General features: G+C 35.4%; 1 protein-coding gene and 3 long non-coding RNA genes across 4 annotated transcripts; 3 read left to right on the top strand and 1 right to left on the bottom strand.

Annotated features, from left to right (window-relative positions):
• The first annotated feature begins 5,390 nt into the window (after positions 1 to 5,390).
• Positions 5,391 to 7,231, top strand: LOC113335656. Its single transcript, XR_003353441.1, has 5 exons — positions 5,391 to 6,198; positions 6,484 to 6,588; positions 6,698 to 6,769; positions 6,876 to 7,000; positions 7,148 to 7,231. It is a non-coding gene; the product is annotated as an uncharacterized LOC113335656 (long non-coding RNA).
• Positions 7,232 to 7,335: 104 nt separating this feature from the next.
• LOC113335657 lies at positions 7,336 to 7,875 on the top strand. The gene is made up of 2 exons (XR_003353442.1): positions 7,336 to 7,678; positions 7,788 to 7,875. It is a non-coding gene; the product is annotated as an uncharacterized LOC113335657 (long non-coding RNA).
• Positions 7,876 to 17,010: 9,135 nt separating this feature from the next.
• Positions 17,011 to 17,880, bottom strand: LOC113335781 (pectinesterase inhibitor 3-like). Its single transcript, XM_026581821.1, has one exon. The coding sequence runs from the start codon at positions 17,771 to 17,773 to the stop codon at positions 17,165 to 17,167; it is 609 nt and encodes a 202-aa protein (XP_026437606.1). The 5' UTR covers positions 17,774 to 17,880; the 3' UTR covers positions 17,011 to 17,164.
• A 442-nt stretch (positions 17,881 to 18,322) lies between these two features.
• On the top strand, positions 18,323 to 19,576 carry LOC113335828. The gene is made up of 2 exons (XR_003353516.1): positions 18,323 to 18,593; positions 19,244 to 19,576. It is a non-coding gene; the product is annotated as an uncharacterized LOC113335828 (long non-coding RNA).
• Positions 19,577 to 19,798: the final 222 nt, after the last annotated feature.

Raw genomic sequence — 19,798 nt, 5'->3', positions numbered from 1 at the left:
ATTGCGATTATATTATGTTTAATTGTGTATTTTTGAATATCTTTATTTGGGTTGATCAGCAAATTTTTCAGTTGACAATTAAAAAACTTCCTAAGAAGAGAGCCAGTTAGATAAAATTAAATTCAAAAACATTTAGCCTTAAGATAGATTTGTTGGGTGCAATAATCAAAATAAATAAAAAAATCAAATAAGCAAAAGTTATTGATACTTAGCTCCTTTTGTATCTACTGAATTGTTGTATTTCTGGTATTTCAAAATTGATGTGAAATGAGTTGCATTTGTTGAGCCCAGAGAGTAAGACTACAAAATTTTCTCAAACATACTGATGTTGCAAGTATAATTCCGTCAATGATTTGTTGGACGCATTACTAAACAGCAAGACCTGCATAGACATTCCCCTGCAAAAATCAATGAGTATTAACAGTAATTATTTTGAATTAGTCATTTTGTGTATGTTAATATATTAGTATTACTAAAAATGTTGCCTTGTGTTTTCAATCATAAGTTCGGTCAGAATAGTCTCACGTCCATCTTTTCAGAAAATTGTTTCTTTTCACCCAATATTGTTAGTCCGCCAACATCCGCCAAGTTTTGATAAGGATAAGAATAAAAATAATAACGAAATTATATTGTATGAGAAATAATTGTAAATTTTACCTGTCAGATGTTTGTTGTTTCCATTTTGTTAATGCTCATCAGATAGTAGTCTCCAACATGAACTCCAAAGTTCCACTGCATTTGCTATTTCACAGAACAGCAAGAGTGTTGTGAAATTTTCACGTAATGACTTGTTGGATGCCGAAGTAGTTGCCTCTTTGTCGTTCGTTATAGTGGTGCTGTTGTAGGCTGGGGATCTTTGTAGTTCCTTTATTTTTATAAAATTATTTGTAGTGTAGATCAAAATAAAAAAGAAAAAAACATATGGATCATTGTACTGCAAGACAAATAAATTAGTTTCTTACTGATCATTTAACACTAAGAAGCATCACCTTTGCATAAGCAGAAGGAAATTAAGTAGCAAAATTTGAACATCCATTCACAACTTGATGGAGCTTTATGGAGATAAGAAGAAAAGATCAGAGATGCCATAAAATAATGCTACTTTGGATTTGGAAACTTGAGGGATTTAAAGTAAGAAATGAAATGCTTCTAATACAAAGTGCTCTCCCAGATCTCTTCTTATAATCTCTCATTCTCTGAACCATCCCTGCACCAAAATTTAACATCTTTTATGCATCTGAACAAACATGTCGTTTGAGAAGAGCCTTTTTTGGTTCGCTTCGGATGCACCTTGTGAAAGGTGTCTCCAAACAAATAGGCCGTTTTGATCAGAAAATACAAAGAGATATGTCTCAATCGTTAATAACACTAGTTTGTCATCCGTACGATGCACGGGTCTGTTTATAGCTTATGGAATATTGAATGCTCTTTTTATCCTGGCATTTTTAGGGGCGATCCAAAAGGAATTAGGGACGACTTTTTTATTCCCAACCTATACACTAAGTTAAGGGATGTCCAAAAACGCGGAGAATACGTTAATGCCCTTACATAATCGGAAGTTATACTGTACCCGATTGTAAATACCTAACCGGAAGGTTATTAACTAGATTACACTACCGATTAAGTTCGTTTATGTGCCAAACTCGTATCTGGCTTCTATAACAATCGGGAGTAACAAGATCCTCAAGAGACTACCGATTGTTAAAGTATAGAAATTAGAAATCTTTAGATTTTTGCAATGGTGAAATTTGGGGCTCCTATATAATCGGACGAATTAAAACCTGTCTAAGCTAACGATTTGGGGCTTCCCATAATCGGAAAATCTGCGAGTAACAATACCTCCGGATTATGGTAGATTTCAAATTCATTAAATGAAGGATTTTAGAAGAAAACTTATTTTGGGGAAACCTATAATCGGAAGTTTATGTAATCCATATACCTTCCGATTATGACTACATCCAAAACACGAACCAAATGGTTATGGTCGGCTCTGTACCCTCGAAACCTATGGAATATGGAAAGGGTTCGATTTGTGGCTCTTTATAATCGGTAGGTTGTTAAGTTGTATTCCCTTCCGATTATAGCAGGTTTCAAAATTCAATAATGAAGGATTTTAGAAAAAACTCATTTTTGGGCAACTTATAATCGGTAGGTTTTGTAATATATTTAACTCCCGATTAACGCTGCATCCAAAACACGAACCAAGTGGTTATCGCTGGCTGTGTACACTCAAAACCTATGGAATATGACAAGGGTTCGATCTGTGGCTCCTTATAATCGGTAGGTTGTAAAGTTATATTCTCTTCTGATTATAGCAGGTTTCAAAATTCAATAATGAAGGATTTTAGAAAAAACTCATTTTGGGGGAAATTAAAATCGGTAGGTTTTGTAATATATTTAACTCCCGATTAACGCTGCATCCAAAACACGAACCAAGTGGTTATGGCTGGCTGTGTACACTCAAAACCTATGGAATATGGCAAGGGTTCGATCTGGGGCTCCTTATAATCGGTAGGTTGTTAAGTTGTATTCCCTTCCGATTATACCAGGTTTCAAAATTCAATACATGATGGATTTTAGAAAAAAATCATTTTGGGGCAACTTATAATCGGTAGTCATATATGTTGGATAACCTACCGATTATAAAAGAGATTATTAGCCGAAGTATCTACACTATAATCGGTAGGTACAATTTCAATTTAACCTACTGATTCACATCTAACCTACCGATTATGATGTAGACTCCCGATTATATAAGGGCATATTGGCCATTTCGAAAAATCAGAGATAAGGGGTAGCTTAGAATTACGTTTGGGTGATTTTTTTGTCTTTTAGTGTCGCCCCTAATTCCTTTTGGGTCGCCCCTAAAAATGTCAGGCTTATTATATAGAGAATATATTACAAAACCAAAGTAATCCCAATAAATGTGCAAGAAAATAAAATGAACCAAAGTAATCTCAATAAAATGAACCAAAGTACTAATTGTTGTTGTTTCTAAGTCAGTTTACTGCTGTGTTGGTAAAATTGTGTACCGAGGATTTTGTGTATACAAAAAATAGTAGCTTCCCGGTTCCCAGTAATAAAGGTTCCTCAAAGAAAAGCAATGAGAATCATAAGAATGGATAATGTTAAATGGTGATCAAATTCTGCATGGATAGGTCGGGACATTCACGACAACCCGACTGCTATATGAAATAGCTGCCAGTACGCCAAAAACTCTTCTGAATGAGATTTTAACTTCATTTAACTTGAACCATTTGGTCCATTTGAATTAGCTAGATTGAGTCCATTCACTGTCCAGACCTGTTGACATAGCTAGGAAACAGGTGCAACCCAGAAAAGAAAAGAAGAATGTTATATTATGCATCCACAATTAAAGGTGTTGCTCCAGATTCTTCTAAAAACAAAGTTTTAGGTATTTGTCGGGTTTAATTTTGCAACATCTCCCATTTGTCTCTGGTGAATGAGTTGACGATTCACAAAACATGGTATTTCAGATCTCTTGAATGAAAACTTGAAATGAGATATGCCTTGTTGATATCCTGGACCTTGCCAGACAAATGTTTTTTCACTACCTAAAAATACTTAATTCTTAGCACATGGAGAAGGACATGTTTTCGGATAATCATTTGCAGTAAATTTTAGGGCAGTATTCCGAGCTGTAAGATTTTCGGGTACGATAATTGTTCCACCAAGCTTGATGAAAAAAGAAGCAGAATAAGCTTCGGTTAACCAAGTTTTTGTGGACTTGCATTTTGTTTTTGTGTTTTTGTATTTGGCCGTGGCCTCTCAAGTTTTTGTTGCTCTTGAGATACCTTGTCCTGCTAGTTAGCTTTAGCTTTTTTTTTTTTTTTTTTTTTCCTTTTGGACTATTCGCTCTCACTTAGATGTAATCACTTGCAAAGGCTTGCGTGTTATTCAATCTAATTATATGTAAAGAAAAACATACAACTACAATTCTTATTTTCAAAAGAAATTGATGGATTTTGTTATGAGTGGAAGGGAAGAACAAAAAGACCACGTACACTGCCTCCATCCAAAAGTCAATCACGAGTATGCAAATGCGCCCCTCTACAAACACAACCAATATTGTAGTTCCATTTTTGTCATAATTAATTAAATTCCCAACAAACATCGATGATACGAAACATTGAACAAACAACTAATTAAGCATACATCAGGGAATGAAAAAACAATGCCCGAGTAACAACTTATTAAACATACACCAGGAAAAGAAAAAACAATGCCCGAGTAACCGCCTTAGCCGTAGATGATCCTGGTAAGATACAAAAACTTAGCACCAGATGGAATCCAACTTAAATTATAGGGAAAAATTATACCCTTGGTCCTCCACACGCTGGAAAAATCATCAACAATTGCAAAAAAGAAAAAAAAAAGGATGACTTCAAATAGAGACCCTGGAAGTTGCCAACTGGACTGCCTCATTAAATAGTGACTATTGGTGTGGCCAATAAGACGTCGGTGACATGAAAAGTTATGGCTGATATGGCTTCATTATAATCAAGATTAATTGTGGGATGCCATGTGGCGATTTGAGGTCCTAATTATAAAGAAAGATGAGTAATGGGAGGGTCTGTCAAATGTCACCATGAACCTTGGTTAGGGTATGCTACAATTACAAACTTTTAGGTCCATAAGGGAAGACGTCCACAAGGTCTACCTATATGTAAGGAGGATTCATTGTCAAATGGATTGAAGAACTGTATAATCTCCAAACCTTTCTCGTTACATCTTTTGTGGTGCTTCCTTTGTATATGAGAGAATAAATGATCAAAAGAAAAAAAAAATCATAAGCAGGAACATTCTGATTTAAATTTTATGCAGTAGCTAAGCTATAGCCAAAAGGAAATCTGGTTAATGGACTTCATAATTGTTCATCAACAGTAACGGAAGTGGGGGTGGCTTGGGGTTAGGGCCTGGAGTGCTCCACCCGCCCCCAAAATTCTAAAACGCAACCAAAACTTAATTTTTGAAGGGTATTTTTTGGGAACATCTTTAATAGCCCATCCTAGAATTTTAATTTTAGCCCATCCTATTTAGAGCTGGCAAACAAGCTGAAACCCGCGGGTTAACCCGTGCCCGGCCCGTAAAAACCCGAACCCGGCTCGGCTGGTTTCTAAACAAGCCGGGTTCGGGTTGGAGAAATGTCGGCTTGTGAATAAACGGGTTAACCCGTCCCGGCCCGTGAAACCGCGGGTACAACCCGTAAACCCGTCCACAATAACTAATTAGTAATTTTTATATAATCCTGTCCGTCGGATTATCTAGGGTTAATCACATCCACACGATTAAGGTATAAAAAGGAGAAACCCTAAAACTAAATGAAGAGATATCTTTCTTTTTTATCTCTCTTTTTTCTTCTTCTTCTCTTTCTTTTCTGGTTTTTCTTTTCTCTTTCCATTTTTCTTCTCCACCGCACGAACTGTGAGTGATTGATTCATGATTCTTCTGAAATTTGAATAAACTTAATGAATAAGTGAATCAAGGAAAGAGTTAATGAGTCTGTGAAGTTAATTTTGGTTAGGGTTTCGTGATGATTGAAGAAAGAGGAATCAGTAAAATTAGGATTAGGGTTCTAGAATGGATTGAAAATTTTATATCAAATTGAGAATGAAATCAAGTAATGATGGGTATTGGGTGTTAAGTTTAAGGTTGAATTTTTAGTTATTGATTTTCAATTTAATTCACATTGAAGAATCAGTGAGTTAGGGTTCCAACATGAACTGGAAATTTGATTGGTGATGAATACGATGAAATTGAAAGATGATTTTGTTAAATTGAGGTTTAGATTCGTATAATAATTGGATGAACTCCATCGATTAGGGTTCTTAATAGAAAAGAGAATTCATGGTTCACGGGTTTGAAACTTAGTTGAAAAAAAAAAGAAAATTGACGGTTTAGGGATATGATGGAATCAAGTTGAAGATTAAGCAAAGGGTGAATCATTTGTTTCAATTTGGAATTAATCTGAGAACCTGTTATATGGATATTAGGTTACTAGTTTGAGATGAAGTGTATGTGAGTTGGATTAGTAATATGATGGGATGAAGATGGGTTTGCGTTTTTGTTGTTGTTGATTAGCTCAAGAATATGGAGGTAAGGCTTTCACGGTTTCTGGTGATACAGTCGTTTTCTCGAATTACGCGGATCAAAGACTCTACAAGCAGATAATTGGAGGTCTGGTTTCTTATTCTTCCCATTTTTTATGAAGTTGTCAGTAGTGTACTTTACTGTGTTTCTTTGTTCTGGGTCTTATAGACAAAAGTATTTTGAGTTGGAGAAAATTCAAGCCTTTATGTACAAATTAACTCAGCTTGGTACACTTAAGATTGGACCTCAAAGGTCGTAACTTCATATTAGCTATGGGTGTTTCCATGTTTCACACCTGTCTAATTGTACTAGAAACTGCACCTTTTTTTAATAATTCATCTGTCAAATATTTAACATTCCATTGGTGAGCAGATTCCTTTGCCATACCAATTACTCCAGATTATGGTGGACCTGTAGTTCATTATGCAGATGGAGTATTTGATTTAGGATCTCAAAGTTATGTCACAGTAAGGGAAGGTAAGTTTCTAGGAAGCATATGTACTTGTTGATAAATCCACTTTTTTTACTTTACCCGTTGGTGTTCATCTTATGGTTATTCTCAAGTTTGTTTTCCTTTCTTTGATAGATACCCGTGACAGTAGCATAAATCCCACCACGACAATTGTATCCATCACCTTTAATGGCGAAACTAACCAAGGTAAACATTATCACAAAACACATGTCTTGTTTATATATAATAATTAACCTGACCCATATGTTAGTTCTGGGCTGGTTATTGGATCTTTTGTTTGGATTTGTATCAGAACCAAAAGTGTTAGTCGGTGGAAATGACTTCTACGCATTCCCCCGTCTGGATTCCAAAGGAGAGCGGCTAGCTTGGATTGAATGGGGTCACCCTAACATGCCATGGGATAAAGCACAACTTTGGGTTGGTTACATTTCCAAGGATGGGTGTGTATGCTTTCGTGTTTATACTGTCACATTTGTGGCTCCTTTCTAATCTACCATAGTTTGTGGGTTTTTAAGCTACCTTTTGTTCCTGCAAATGAACGTTTTGATTTTTCCACCTGTGCAGAGATATAAGCCAAAGGATCTGTGTTGCCGGTGGTGATCCTATGCTGGTAGAGTCTCCATCTGAGCCCAAGTGGTCCTCTAAAGGTACTTACTGAAGGAATTTAAAAAAATAAATAATATATATATATATATATATATATGGGATTTTAGTATTTACTGCGACCTGGCCAACCTCCATGCAGTATGTATTTAGTATTTGCTTTGGCTCAATTGTATTGTCCATGTCAGCTGATATAGCTCAACCATGCCTGCAGACACTCTGGACTATATTTACAGGATCTAGAAACAATGTTTGTTATATAGGAATAAAGAGAGGGAGTTATTTCATGTAATGAATATTACCAAATAAGTTAGCATATTTTCCATTGCTCTATTGTCTTGTTTCCCTGATGCAGATTGAGCACAGAAACGAGGTGGTATCGATTTATTCCATCGATGCTGAGTTTACAAAACCGTTTTGGGTTTTCGGTGCTTCCTCCTTTGATTTCATCCCAACCAATGGCAACAACAACTTAATTTCTTGCAGCTACAGGTCTCTCCATTATAGTTATCACCACTATATTCCTTTTTGGTCCATTTGTTGTAATTTTAGCATTTTTGTTCTTTTAATGGTGGATGTGTCGTTTGAAATTTGATTTCAGCTGTAATTGATAACATGCAGACAGTTTGAGATGAAGTGTATGTGAGTTGGATTAGTAATATGATGGGATGAAGATGGGTTTGCGTTTTTGTTGTTGTTGATTAATGTTGCAGATTAGTGGTAGTGATAACGAGAAGATTTATGAATGAAATTGAGATGCAGGTGATGAAAGTGGTGGATGTGAATTGATTTTAGGTTAGAAACGATAATCCTAGGTTAGGGTTTGATTCTTTACTCTTTTTCACAGTAGACTAGAGAACTTATAATTGTGTTTTTTTTCTATGTAATCCTATGTTTTAGTATTATCCCCAAGTTATGTTCCGTGGTTTGGTGACTTTGGTCTCTGTTTTGTCACAAATTAACTTAATGAAATTATAATTTTATTTTTAATTAAACAAGTCGGGTTAACCCGTGAACCCGCAAGCTTTACCCGTTACGGGTGCGGGTTGAAGAAATGATCACCCGTGAAGAATATCGACCCGCGGGTTTTAACCCGTGTTAACCCGAACCCGTGTAACCCGTAACAAGCCAGCCCCGGCCCGCCCGTTTGCCAGCTCTAATCCTATTCCATTAGCCTGCCTACGCTTGCAAACTTGCTTCCGTCGTCAAACCAAGACCCTCCTCCAAAATTAGGCCTGTCAATGGAAGAATATTCGTCGGATATTCAGAAATCCGATATCTGATAATATTCTATAGGATATCAAAATCAGATATCGATTCCGATAGGCTAAGATATCGGATATTTATCCGATAATATCCGGTTCTAAAAAAAATGTTAAAAACCCTTTAAAACATGTTCATAATTGAAATTTAAGTTCAATTTTTCAAACATTTCATATCTGATATCGGATATTAGGATAAATCAAAAGTAAATCATAAATATGGTTAGGATAAATCAGGGACGGACCCAGAAAGTATAATTTTCTTTTAAGACCCGGGCTAGAAGCCTTGGTCGAGCAATTTTTTTTTTTAGGCTTGTGGACTAACAAGACTACCCGGGCTTTAGCCCCCTTTAGCCCAGGGGTAGGTCCGTCCCTGGGGTAAATCACAAATAAATCCATGTTCTATCGAATATCGGATATTAACCAAACGGATAGAGCCTAATTCGATTCCAATAGGTTAAGAAAAAAATATCCGATAAATATTTGTATCCGATATCCGATAAAACGGATAAAATCCTATAGGATCCTGAATACTCGGAAATGGATTCTGGATATCGGACATATAGTGACAGGCCTATCCAAAATAACCGTGACTCGTGAAACATTGAAAATTTTCAATCAAACTACTGAGTAGTACACCAACTAACAAAACCCGCTAGGTAGATTGACGAAGCACAAAAGTAAGCTTTTGTCAGTTAAATATATGAATACTGATTGACTGTAACTGTTGAACAAGAAATACCGAGTAGTTGCATTAACACCTTCTTCTTCGTTTAAGTAACTTCTGTCTTAAATTCAATCTCCACCAACATCACATATTTTCATTTTATTTCCAATTCCCGTTTATTCATCCAAATCAATTAAGTTTGGCTGATTTTCTAGAGCCTGTTCGCGCTTGTTACATTCTTTCTGCAAGAGCAATCGAAATAACACAAACAAAATGTGCTATTATTACGGTTTTAATAAGAAAAAACACGAAGAGAACCATGAGAATTGAAATACATGGGATTTTTCATGATATAAAGAACATGACACCATATGGTCTAGTGTAGCACATATAAGGGTAACAAGGAGAGGTTTAAGTTTCGTCAGAAACTTAATTAAATCTGATTCAAGGATCAAGATTTAAGAGATAAAAGTTGATAATCAAATTGATAATAATAATATTGATAATAAGATGTGTTCTTAAAACAAGAAGGCATAGCCTTTAAGTAGGTTCTACAAGAACCAACTAGAAGAAGTAAAAAAAAAAAAAGGAATTCTACCTAAACTAGGAAAGAAAAGAACTTGTAAAGCAAGTAAAGAAAATAGACGGATGGGATCAACTGTATAGTTGATACATTCAAAAAGGGTCAACAACTATAATTGACACAGTAGAAAGGGATCAACAATCAGTGTTGATATTGACAAAGATGTACTACATCAGTCCCCCCTTATTGAAAGAAACTCGCCCTCGAGTTAACGAGTAGAAAGAACTTCATTCTCTCTATGGAACTTAAAAATTTCTTGCACATTGAAGATGTTAGAGATGTTCCAATTTGATGGTAGATCAATAACATAAGCATTATCACTGATTTTCTTCAAAATCTTGAATGGTCCATATTTCTTCATCTTGGTTTGTTATAAGTACTTGTAGGAAACCTTTCTTTTCTGAGATGAATCATAACCAATTCTCCTTCATCAAAACTCTTAAATCTTCTATGCTGATGTGCATCCTCTTTGTACTTGTTATTAGATTCTTCAATCTTGGACTTAACTTCTTGATGTATGAGTGAAGCTTTCTCAACAAAGTTATCTACCTTAATATTTGATTTACGCAGCTTGGGAAGAACCACCAAATCCAAATTTTTTTTTAGGAACTTTAGAATAAACAATCTGAAAAGGTGTTTCTGTTGATCGATTTACTGAAGTATTATAAGAAAATTCCATGTTTGGGAGGAGATTATCCCACTGCTTCTCTTTTCCTCCAATAACGTAAGCTCTAATCAGATTTCCTAAAGATCGATTGACCACTTCAGTTTGTCCATCTGTTTGAGGGTGAGCAGTGGTACTATACTGAAGTTTAGTTCCCAAAAGCATCCATAAAGACTTCCAAAAGTAACTCAAAAATTTAGTGTCTCGATCAGAAGTAATTGTTTTGGGAATTCCATGCAAGCGTACTACTTCTTTGAAAAATAAATAAGCAACATTGGATGCATCAGTTGTTTTCTTGCATGCTATGAAGTGAGCCATCTTTGAGTAACGATCAACAACTACCATAATAGAATCATTTCCCCTCACAGTACGTGGTAAACCAAGCACGAAATCCATGCTAATAACCACCCAAAGAGCTTCAGGAATTGGTAGAGGAGTATACAAGCCAGTGTTTTGAATATTACCTTTAGATTGTTGACAAACAATGCATTTTTGTACGTACTTTTGAACGTCTCTTTTAATAGAAGGCCAAAAATAACGTTCTTCAACCAAAGCTATAGTTTTATCACGTCCAAGATGTCCACCAAGGCCACTTCCATGTAATTCTTGGATGAGATGAAGACGTAGGGAACATTGTGGAATACATAAATGATTTTCTTTAAAGAGAAACCCTTCTTGAATGAGAAAATCATCAACACTTCCTGTTGAAGAACCACACTTGTCCCAGAGTTGCTTAAATTCTTTGTCTATACTATATAAATCCTTTATGAAATCAAAGGCTAAACTCTCATGTTTAAGAGTAACCAGAAGATGAGCTCTCCTACTCAAAGCATCAACAACTTGATTAAGTTTTCCACTTTGATGTTTAATGGAAAAAGTATATTGGTTGATAGTAGATAACCATCTATCATGCATCCTATTGACCTTTGCTGAAGTTTTTAAAAACATGAGAGCTTGATTATCAGTGTTGACAACAAACTCACTGTGAATAAGATATGGATGCCAATTCTTAAGAGCTTGAACAAGAGAAATTAACTCCAACTCATAAGTAGACCACTTCTTCCTTGTATCTGAATTTTTTCACTATAATATGCAACTGGATGTCCTTCTTAAGATAACACAGCACCAATGCCAACAACAGAAGCATCACAATGAATCTCAAAAAGTTTATAAAAGTTTGGCATGGCAAGAACAGTTGCACTGCACAATTTTTCCTTTAAGAAGATTAAAGCTCTTATCTGCTTCTTCAGTCTATTCAAAAGTATCACACTTCAACAATCTGTCAAACCAGCTGCAATTGTACTAAAGTTTCTCACAAGTCTTCTATAGAATGAAGCTAACCCATGAAAACTTCTTACTTCACGTATAGATGTTGGAGTAGGCCATTCCACAATTGCCTTAACCTTAGAATCATCGACAGAGATACCACTATCTGACACAACATATCCCAAAAAAGTAACTTTGTTTGTAAAGAATGTGCACTTCTTTAAGTTCACATACAAAACATTGTCTTGAAGTGTTTTAAAAACTTGAGATAAATGTGTAAGATGTTCTTCCTCATTGTTGCTAAAAATCAATATGACATCAAAATATACAATGACAAACTTTCCAAGAAAAGTTTGGAGAACCTGATTCATGAGGCGCATAAAAGTACTAGGATCATTAGATAAACCGAATGGCATTACAAACGATTCATATAAACCTTCCTTAGTTTTGAATGCAGTTTCCACTCATCACCTTCACGGACGTTTTTGATGATATCCACTACGTAAATCAAGCTTGGTAAAGACTTTAGCACCACAAAGCATATCAATCATGTCATCAATTATTGGTATAGGAAATCTATATGGTATTGTAACTCTATTTAAAGCTCTACAGTCAATACACATATGATATCCACCATCTTTCTTATCTACTAAAAAGGCTGGACTAGCACAAGGACTTTTGCCAAGTTTTATCAAACCTTTTTGTAAAAAATCATCAACCTGACCTTGTAATATATCATGCTCTTTAGGACTTAACCTATAATGAGGTTGATTAGGAACAAAAGTTTCAGGTATAAACTCTATCTGATGTTGTAGATCTCTTAATGGAGGAAAAACATTTGGTAACTCAATAGGAAATAAGTCACTAAAAGAAGACAATAAAGGTTGTACCTTGTATGGAATCTCCACCATTGGTTTAGTAACTTCATGAGAGCTCGGGGAATGTGTATTCAAAGAATGAACAATTGTAGCCACCAAAGCAGTAGTCATCTTGTCTGCTGGTTCTTTGAGTGAAGAAGAAGATTGTAAAGGCCACAAAACTTTGGTGAAACCTTCATGAACAAAGTTATAAGTATTCTCATAGCAGTTATGAACAGCACGAATATCATACTGCCATGGTCTTCCCAATAATAAACTTGCTGCTTTCATATTAATAACATCACACAAAACATAATCTGAATAGCCAGGGAAAGAAAACTTCACCAAACATTGATGAGTGATCTGCTGAGTGGAAGAACTGTTTATCCAACCAACTGAATATGGTTTTGGGTGAAGAGTAACAGGTAAACCAAGTTTCTCAACTAGTTTGGCAGAAACATAGTTTTCTGTACTTCCACTATCAATAATCATGTTGCAAAGTTTCTCTTCAATGAGACAATGAGATCTGAAAATACTACGTCTTTGAGCAGGACATGGCTCAGTGATTAAAACTTGTCGAATTACTCCAAGGAAATAAGCATCATAAGTATCATGTTCTTGAATATAAAGTAACTCATCATCTCCAAGAGCTTCTTCTTCTTGTATTTCTTCCGGAGTTCCATTAATGTAAGCATGAAACTTACGACAATCACTAGAAGTATGGCCAGTTTGGTTACACTTGTTACATCTATCTCCTCGAAATTTTGAATAAGGATTTGAGGGTTTAGATAATGGTGGAAATTGTTGTTGATTAGGATTACTTATAGTATTGCGAACAAAATCCCGTTGTGGAGTAGCCTGAGGTAGTTTAGCAGATGATATATTCATTGTTGGAGCAGTTTCTAGAGGAACAAATGTAGATTAATGTTGCTGATACGTTTGGCTTGCACTTCTGTCATGTGGATCAATAAAGGTAGTTGATCCCTGTGAATATGGATCAAAAACGACTGTTAATCCCTTTTCACCCTAGTAACCATAAGAGTTATATGGTCTGGCAGCTTTGTAAAAATGTTGATAACGAGCCTGTCTTGGATTTGCTTGGCGAGAAGTACTGAGCACACGCCTTTCAACCTTAAGAGCTTGTTGTATCGCTTCAACCATTGTAAAAGATGATTGTATCATCCCTTGTTGAATTAAATTATTCAATCCATCTATAAAACGTGCAACTAATTATTCTTCAGTTTCCTTCAATTGGTTACGAGCAACCAAACCATAGAATTCAGCTACATATTCTTCAACTAATTTAGCTCCTTGGCGAAAGTTTTGTAGTTTGATAAACAGTTGCTACTTATAATCTTTTGGTAAAAACTTTTCTCTTAATAAACGTCCCATGCGAGTCCATGTAAGTATAGGAGGTTTATGATACTTATCTCACTCTTCGCATAGTGTTTCCCACCAAGCTGCAGCTCCACCTTTCAATTTATAGGCTACCAGTTTTACTCTAGAAGATTCAGGGACGTCCATGAACTTGAAGAAAGATTCGACTTCATAAAACCAATCCTGTAAACCTTCAATTTGTAAACCACCATGAAAACTAGGTATATCAGCCTTTAATTTGTATTCTGGTAGATTTCCATAAGAATTCATAGTAGAATTTAATCTCTTTTCATCCATCCACTTCTGTCTTTCAACTTCTTCGCTTTGGTCTTCTTCATCACTGTGGATAGTCACAAGAGTAAGTTTTTTGTTAAGAAAACCTTCTAAAGGCTCATTATGTTGAAGATTATGGGAGATATCATCAGGAATAGACTTATTCTGAACAAAAGAAGGCTTAACTTTCTTTGTTTCATCAACTTCCTTTTTCCCCAGTTTTCTTCTCTCCATCTGTATCATCGACTAAATCAGGTATGTCTTCCTTTTCTAAACCAGTGTGTTTCAATAATTTGTTTATACTCTCCATGGGATATCAACCTTGTTTCAATAGATCCAAACTGATTTTTAATACCATATGTAAGATCTTTAATGTATGTTTTATTGGTATCAATAGAGGTTTGAATAGGTTTCAAAAGTTCTGCGATTTCAGTTAGGGTAGGAGTTTTATCTACCATTGAAAACTACAGAAGAAAAGAAATAAGGTTGATAAAATTTGTAGGGTTGTTGAAATTGTGCGGAAGCTGTGTAAGGATTTGTTTCTATATAAAAACTTAAAACGTTGTATCTGATACCAACTAGTGTAGCACAGATAAGGATAACAAGGATAGGTTTAAGTTTCGTCAGAAACTTAATTAAATCTGATTCAAGGATCAAGATTTAAGAGATAAAAGTTGATAATCAAATTGATAATAATAATATTCATAATAAGATGTGTTCTTAAAACAAGAAGGCATAGCCTTTAAATAGGTTCTATAAGAACCGATTAGAAGAAGTAGAAAAGAACTTGTAAAGCAAGTAAAGAAAATAGACGGATGGGATCAACTGTAATAGTTGATACATTCAAAAAGAAATCAACAACTATAGTTGATACAGCAGAAAGGGATCAACAATCAGTGTTGATACTGACAAAGATGTACTACATCATGGGGATCGAACCCGGCACACCCGCGTGACAGGCGGGGATACTTACCACTATGCTACAACGACTTGTTGAATAAAGAACCCAAGTTGTTTTATTCAATGGAGATATAACTAAGTTTCCAAAATCCAATTTGGTGCAATAAAGCTGCAACATGAATTTCATGCATTGTGCTACTGCTACATGTTGCAAAAAAAAAAAAAAAACCCTAAAAGCTCCATCATACATCTGACATATTCGTGCATGCATGTGATGTGAACATTATTTTCCTATCAAGTTGTGAAGAAGAATCTAGCAGAGACAAAAAAAAACTGATAGTACTAGTACTGCTATCTTTTACCTTGTAGACAGTTTAGCCAGTTTTAGCGACCACTACTACTAGCATCATCATATACCGACCTATCTAGTGGCCACTCGCACCGTAAATCTTTCAACCTGCCATACTAAATATTCTGTCAGTGAAAAGTCACAACAAACTTTGCATATATATACAGTACCTGATGATCTTTATTCACGTGAATGCCTTACCTTTTATTGCTGCATTTCTGTATAATTAAGGATGACAAAGTGAAACTAACCTCAAATCATCAATGCCATATCGCCATGGCCTAGTATTTCCAATGCACATAAATGACAACCAGGGTGTTACGAAATTCGAGTGGGAGTTACTAATCCAGGGGATCCAATTGTGAGAATCGTTTGATCAATACGGATTGAGTAAGCCCGCATGAAATTTGGTAACTACTTATAGTAACTTTCAAAATGATCCTGCTATTTCCGTGCATATACCTTTATCGTGCCCACCTTTCACCTTTGAGTGATAAATTTGTTTAGCTAAATACATAGTCGTTAGAAAACATGTTTTAATTAAAAACATGTCAAACAACCTGCAATCTCTAAGTGGCAAGTAAGCGGCGTGATTTCTATGATTTCTGGTAGGATTTGACTTCTGAAATAAGGAGACAGCTACATATATGATGGAGTTAATGGATTTGTAACTTCTCAGTAGCTAGCTAAACCCTACATTCTCTTTTTGGCTCATGTAGTCGACATGTGCAATGTTTTACTGTATTTTTTTGGGTTATTGAGTGCGGCATATGGTACAATTTAATGAGCAGCAACTATGATCTAACACCATTAAATTCATAGGACCCATTCTGAATTTATTTAGTTGGAGTTATGTACATCAACATAGATTAGATTATGAGTTTGAACTATTCACATTTGATCACACCCTCGTGATTTCACCTTGTTGTTGTTGGATTGTACCACCACCTTATCCCCGCAAGTGCTGGTTCACAATGAAGTAGATTACTTATCTTTGTCTGGCTTTGGATACTTAAAAGTAGTTACCGATGAAAATAATAAATGAAAAAACGATCGAATTTGGAATGATTTTTCATCTATCCATCATCCGAATGGGTAGTGTGCACTCGACAAGCTTGTGTTTTGTCAAAAGTGGACTTGATGAACCAACTTGGGAAACAACATCTATACAAGAATACTCTACTAAAATAGTTCATTTGTTAAGCTTAAGCTAGTGATTTGGGTTCGAAATTCATGTTGATCACCAAATTAAAATATGTAATGCAGGACTATACAAATTTATATCACACCATAATTAATTATAGATATTGATCTTAAAATTAGAGTTGTTGGCAAAGAAATCACTAGTTAAGTACTCGATTATATTGGTTAAGATTTTCTAATTTTTAGACGATGCCAAACTCTAAATAAATGAAAATCAAACTGGTAAAGTTTTGGGATTAGCTTATCTTTTGTTCTAATTCTTTCAAGGCAAGCAAGCCAAAAATTTAACATTTGCGAATGGGAAATTCAGCTGCATACCTTCCTTGTGAGTTGTTTTTTCTCAATAATTTCATTCATTTTTTCATGGCATTTGCAAAGAAATTCAAAATAGAAAAAAATAAATAAATATAATAAACAACCAAATTCAGAATAATGGATTTTTGCATAAATTTAACATTGTTTTTCCCTTAAAAGGGAAAAATATTAAGAAAGAAAAAAGAAAAATAATAGTATACATTTCAAATATATATAGATATAGATCTAGGATACAAAACGAATCACGACCGTGCATTTTCGATCATGGATCATGTTTCCTACCATTGGGAGATTGATCATCAAGACGATTAATAAGATACAATGCATTACTAGTAATTCTAGCTAAATTATTGATCTTCTTCTTTATCTCATCTTTATTAATATCACCATCAACGGTCTTAAATCCATCAAGACAGGTATCCTCATAAGTCAGAGCAGCACTAACCCACGTCTGAACGTTACTTAATTGCCACCGAAACGTTCTGCTACGAAGATGTTGCAACTCCGAAAGAGTTTTTTTCAACTGCTCCACTGAATCGGTCATTTCTTCAACACAATCAGTCAAAGCACCATTTTCTCTCTTACCACCACCGCCGTTACGTTTTTTTGAAAGATCTTTTAAATAATCCGATACTTTTTGTGCACGAGCTAAACTTACCGTTACAGCCGCTTTAGCTACATCATTCGGTGTATTAGCCCGACCCATGAATGATGTTAGTGTTCTTAAACAAAGATCTGGATAGTTTGCATGAATACACGATGACCGGACTAGATTTTCTGGTGTACCGGTGTTATGTGCGGCGGTGGTGGTGATGGGGTAAGGGAAAACTAGAGTTACGAAAATGTAAAGGAGAAGAAGATGAAGAGCCATTGTAGAAGAAGATGATGTGGTTTTTGAAGAGTGTGGATCGATGGGGGTTTTGGGTGGTTGCAGTGGTTTATATAGTGAAGGTGATGGATGGGTGGTGGAGATATAGGTTGTTGTTTTTACTACTTGGTCCTCTGAATTTGATGGGTTTTGTGGAAATGCCATTATGATGAAGAAGATATTTACAAAGTTCAGTTACATGGATATCATGGATGATGTTAGGGTATGGTCTTTGCCAGTTGCTGGCTGGCGTGGGGCATTTGACCCTACAAATGACAGGTCCCAATAATGGTACCTCGTATTTTTCTTTTTCTTGTTTTTATGTACTTAAACAAAATTTATTATGCTTAATCTTGTTTTTGTTTAATCAGGGACAAAGCCATAACAGAAGATTAAAAAAAAGAAACGGAAAATGGGTCATACGGCCAAAGGCGCCTTATTAAAGGCGAAAAAGTTAACGAGACCAATAAAAAAAAAGAGACCGGAATACCCTTACGGTTAATATCTTTTTCAACTTCGTTCATATCGTCTTCTCCTGTTACTTTTCACCCATCAACAATATTCTCTCCACCACCATCTTCTTTTCTCCTTCTTCTTTTTACAGAAAAACAACCACCGCCACCACCAACTTCTTCTTCTTCTCCACCATGAGCGTCGACATTAAGACCAGCCCACTATTTCGAGAAAAAGTAACAGTATTAACCAGCTCCAACACTGTTTCGAGATGCCCTAATTTTTCTAAAATTCTCGATTTTTATTATTCCCTGAAGATCAAAGAGGTTGTTTATTTCATCAAAGATTAGCAGCGAAGGACCTAAAAATCGTAAGCTCATAACCCTAATTTCTAATATTTGATTTCTGAAATAGGAAATGGAATATTAGGTTATCAATTAGGTATCTATTTTGAAATTAGGTTTGTGAATTGGGTATCTATTTTGAAATGAAACTTCGGGTGTATCAATTGGTTGATTTTTATTTATTTATTTTGAATTGAAATTTGAACAAAAACAATTTTCTTGTAATACTGCATTATTAAATTGAACTTGGTTATGTATTTGAGATATACCTGGGTGCATCTTGGGTAAATTAGGTCATATTTATTTTGCATGTTGCAGTGAACTCAGATGCACCTAGGTGCATCTTGGATAAATTTGGGTAAGCTTGGTTTACATGTTGCACTGAACTCAGATGCACCTGGGTGCATCTTGGGTAAATTCGGCTCTGTTTAATTTGCATATTGCAGTGAACTCTCGAGTAAATTTGTCTATGTTTAGTTTTCATATTGCAGTGAACTTAGATTCACCTAGGTGCATCTTCGTTAAATGTGGGTAAGCTTGGTTTGCATGTTGCACTGAACTAAAATGCACCTGGGTGCATCTTGGATAAATTCTGCTCTGTTTAATTTGCATAGATGCACCTGGGTGCATCTTGATTCGATTTGCTTATAACATGGGTTTTCTTTGCTATTCTAAGATGTGGTGCACACTTCTTCAGCTTGACACACTAGTAGAGTTTTGAGTTGTTGGGCGAATTATCTGCTCCTAACTTTCTAATGACTTGTATCTATTGTGAGTGTATCTCTTGTTGTATTTCATCTTCTTGGAGTTCATGTTGTTACGCTACTCAATGTTGCACCGCCGTCAGTTACGCATTGAGATTTGAATCTCATTTTGGAATTTTGAAACATCCAAGTGTCGGTCTATATTATATGAATCTTTATTGTGATATATTTGGTAAACAAAAGTTGTAGTTATGGCTAGTTTTGGTAGCCGTCGATAGTCCTATAACGTGCGCACGCATCAATTATCCTGACTTTATTATAATTTGACTTGCACATTTCTCCTCCAACTGCATCATGTTATTCAATATTGCTTATGGCCATGTACCCACTCTTCTTGAGTTATAACATCTTATAAGATACATTTAAGACTCAATATCTTGTACATTATGCACCCAGGTACAACCTTAGAACTATGCATTATGCACCCAGGTGCAACCTTACAAAACGCGTTTTCTTGCCAGACTGTG

Source organism: Papaver somniferum, unplaced genomic scaffold (genome assembly GCF_003573695.1).
Source record: "Papaver somniferum cultivar HN1 unplaced genomic scaffold, ASM357369v1 unplaced-scaffold_15, whole genome shotgun sequence".
NCBI classification, from domain to species: Eukaryota; Viridiplantae; Streptophyta; class Magnoliopsida; order Ranunculales; family Papaveraceae; genus Papaver; species Papaver somniferum.
Note: the sequence above shows the minus strand (reverse complement) of the source record. Positions and strands in the feature narration are given on the sequence as shown.